Source organism: Mus caroli, chromosome 12 (genome assembly GCF_900094665.2).
Source record: "Mus caroli chromosome 12, CAROLI_EIJ_v1.1, whole genome shotgun sequence".
In the NCBI taxonomy this organism is placed as follows: Eukaryota; Metazoa; Chordata; class Mammalia; order Rodentia; family Muridae; genus Mus; species Mus caroli.
Window position 1 is genome coordinate 47,317,201 of NC_034581.1, and position 2,883 is coordinate 47,320,083.

Consider the following 2,883-nt stretch of genomic DNA (forward strand, 5'->3'; position numbering starts at 1 on the left):
ATGAGAGTCAAGGAGCACTGGTGAATGGCACATGAGAGTCAGGGAGCACTGGTGAATGGCACATGAGAGTCAGGGAGCACCGGTGAATGGCACATATGGGAGTCATGGAGCACTGGTGAATGCACACTGATTTTATACTGTTAGCATCTAAAACAATATTCATCCTAAATACAGTTCAAAAGAAAATGCTTGCTTGGAAACTATTAAACACAATATACATCTAGACTGGCAATACCAATGTTTTGATTTAAAAATTATGTTTACTAATGTATGTGTGTATCACAGTACATGCAATCACCCTTCTCCCATAGAGTCCAGGGATTAAGCTCATACTTTTTATTTATGCTAACACAACACAAGAACGCTGCGTACTGAGTGCAAGGCAGGAGCCTGTCCATCTAGAGTAAGGCCTGTGACTGCAACGCTTCCTTCTGAAGGGAAAACCAGAGGGACAGCTCTCCACTTTATCATCTGCTCCTGTCACTTACTTCTTGAATCACGTTTTTTCATTTCTTGTGCTAAAGCAATGTCAAAATGAGCGCTGTTTGCATTTTCACACTGGTTAATTATTCTGCAGACACAGTCAGCAGCAAAGACTCTGGTGGCCCATCGAGGATTACTGAAAGGGTGTGGCTTGTCATCCCCTCTGGTCAAAACCGAGGCATCGTCACCTCTGTCGCCTTCTTCCTCCTGCATTGTATCCACGCAAGTTACAGCTGTAAAGTCTTTATGGAGGGAAAACATATGAAACTATAATTAGCAGGAAGACACCACTATTAAAGAATCCAACACACAAATCCAAATGCAGACTACAATTACTATTAATCAACCATACACCTTTATGATAACCTAAAATAGTTAGGACTCATAAGCACGGGTAACAATGTCAGCTGCCAGGCTGATTTCCACACACATGTACCCCATCATCACGCATCACACACAACAGGAATGATGACAACATTACAACATACTGTGATAATTATCAATCCTGTGCATGAAGATGGCTGCACCTAATGAAATTCACAATGACAATAATGAGGCTATGAATGGATTGAAGAAGGCTCTGTCTCAAACCTATCAAAATATTCAGAACACATACCTGTGTGACACACTTTTAAAAAATATTTTTCTTAGGACATTCACAGCTATTATTATAGTCTCAAAGTTATGATTCTATGCACCAATTAAGGAACTCACTCATTATTAACTTTTTCTTTTGAGACAGGGTCAGTTCTGAACTCTTAGAGATCTACCAGCCTCTGTCTGCCGTGCGCAGGGGTTAAAGGCATAAATCATCATGCCGAAATCTGTTAACTCGTTAGCTGCTAATCTTACAAATGAAATGGAACGAATGCTATACAGCAAACCAACCATGTTTTGTTTTTTTTTTTTTTTTTTGAGACTGGGTTTCTCTGTGAAGGCCTGGCTGTCCTGGAACTTGCTCTGTAGACCAGGCTGTCCTCAAGCTAAGAGATTTGCCTGCCTCTGCCTCCTGAGTACTGGGATTAAAGGTGTACACAACTATGCCTGGAGTAAGACACTATGTTCCCTTCCTTCCTTCCTTCCTTCCTCCCTCCCTTCGCCCCCCCCCCCCTTTCTTTTTTAATTAAAAAAAGACTCTACAGAAAGACATTTTCCCAATAAGAAAGGATGAAATCAAACTACAGAGCATTAATGAAAAACAACAACAACTGCAGAATAAATCAGACCTGCAGTATCAGAAGTCAAAGTAGAAGGCAGGGTCTAAAGCAACCACGAGGAAAGGACTCATGGTATCCCCTGCGACACGTGTCAGAAAGAGAAAGGATGCTGCAGTGAACATGGGTGAACCAAGTGTAATCTGCTGGAGCCATAGACCTAGAAGCTGGCCTTTCAGGCCTACTGTGCTAGCAATGTGCTCTCTATTGTTTGCACCTGTGATCACATGTGTTTAACTTCCACAGTTACATGTATGTGAGGAAAGAGGAACCCTTGTCCACTGTTGGCTCAAGTGCAAACTGGTACAGACACGATGGAAATTAGCATGCAGATTTCTTAAGAAGCTAGAAGACCAGCAGATGGCTCAGCTATGCTACTTCTAGGTACAGACACGCAAAGGATTCTGTGCCCTGCCACAGACGAGCCTGCTCATCATGTTCACTGCTGCTGTCAGCCCAGCTGCTCATTAGCTGATGAATGAACGGGTGAGAAAACGTGGTACATACACACAGTGCGGTTCTACTCAGCTGAGAGAAAACCGGCATGATGAAATCAGCAGCAGGACAGACGGGACTGGAAATGTACTGAGTTGATAGGCCCAGAAAGACAAACAGCTCATGCTGTCTCTCCTAGGGATCCTAGTTTCCTATTTCTAGGTCTGTAAGTTTAATTTCGAGTGTCTGGAGAAGCTAGAAACCCAGAAAGGGCCCTTGAGAGGGTTTGGGAAAGTGGGACATATGCCATGAAAAAGCAACGGTGGAAAATACTGGGATAAAAAGAGTTGAAGGATGTATAGCAAATACTAACAGGATGAATGATCTTTCTGATATGTTAAATAAATTTGTGTGTGCGCACACACGTGTGCGGGCGTGTGTGTGTAAAGGACTCTGAATGAAGGTACTTTGCTTATGTATTGGGTGATACTACTCCCAGAAGCCATGGGTAACTGAATGAAATCCAGTACCAGGTATGGGATTCAGGATCCCTTTCTATGAGTTCTGGTCAAGGAGGTACCACAGGCAAACAAAATGAAAATACAACTGAGTCAGGAACCTCAGGGAGCATGACTCTAAAACTGAGCACGGGTTCCATCCCATAATCAGCTTCCAAACGCTGACACCATTGCATACACTAGCAAGATTTTGCTGAAAGGACCCAAATATAGCTGTCTCTTGTGAGACTATG

At 42.9% G+C, this 2,883-nt stretch overlaps 1 protein-coding gene across 4 annotated transcripts in view; it reads right to left on the reverse strand.

Annotated features, from left to right (window-relative positions):
• The window catches only part of Heatr5a (HEAT repeat containing 5A), an 86,131-nt gene that overhangs the window by 24,067 nt on the left and 59,181 nt on the right, over positions 1-2,883 (reverse strand). For all 4 annotated transcript variants that reach the window (XM_029484724.1, XM_029484723.1, XM_029484722.1 and 1 more), the window contains one exon: positions 489-725. In XM_029484724.1, the coding sequence (XP_029340584.1) occupies positions 489-725 (237 nt within the window). The remainder of the gene's footprint in view (positions 1-488; positions 726-2,883) is intronic.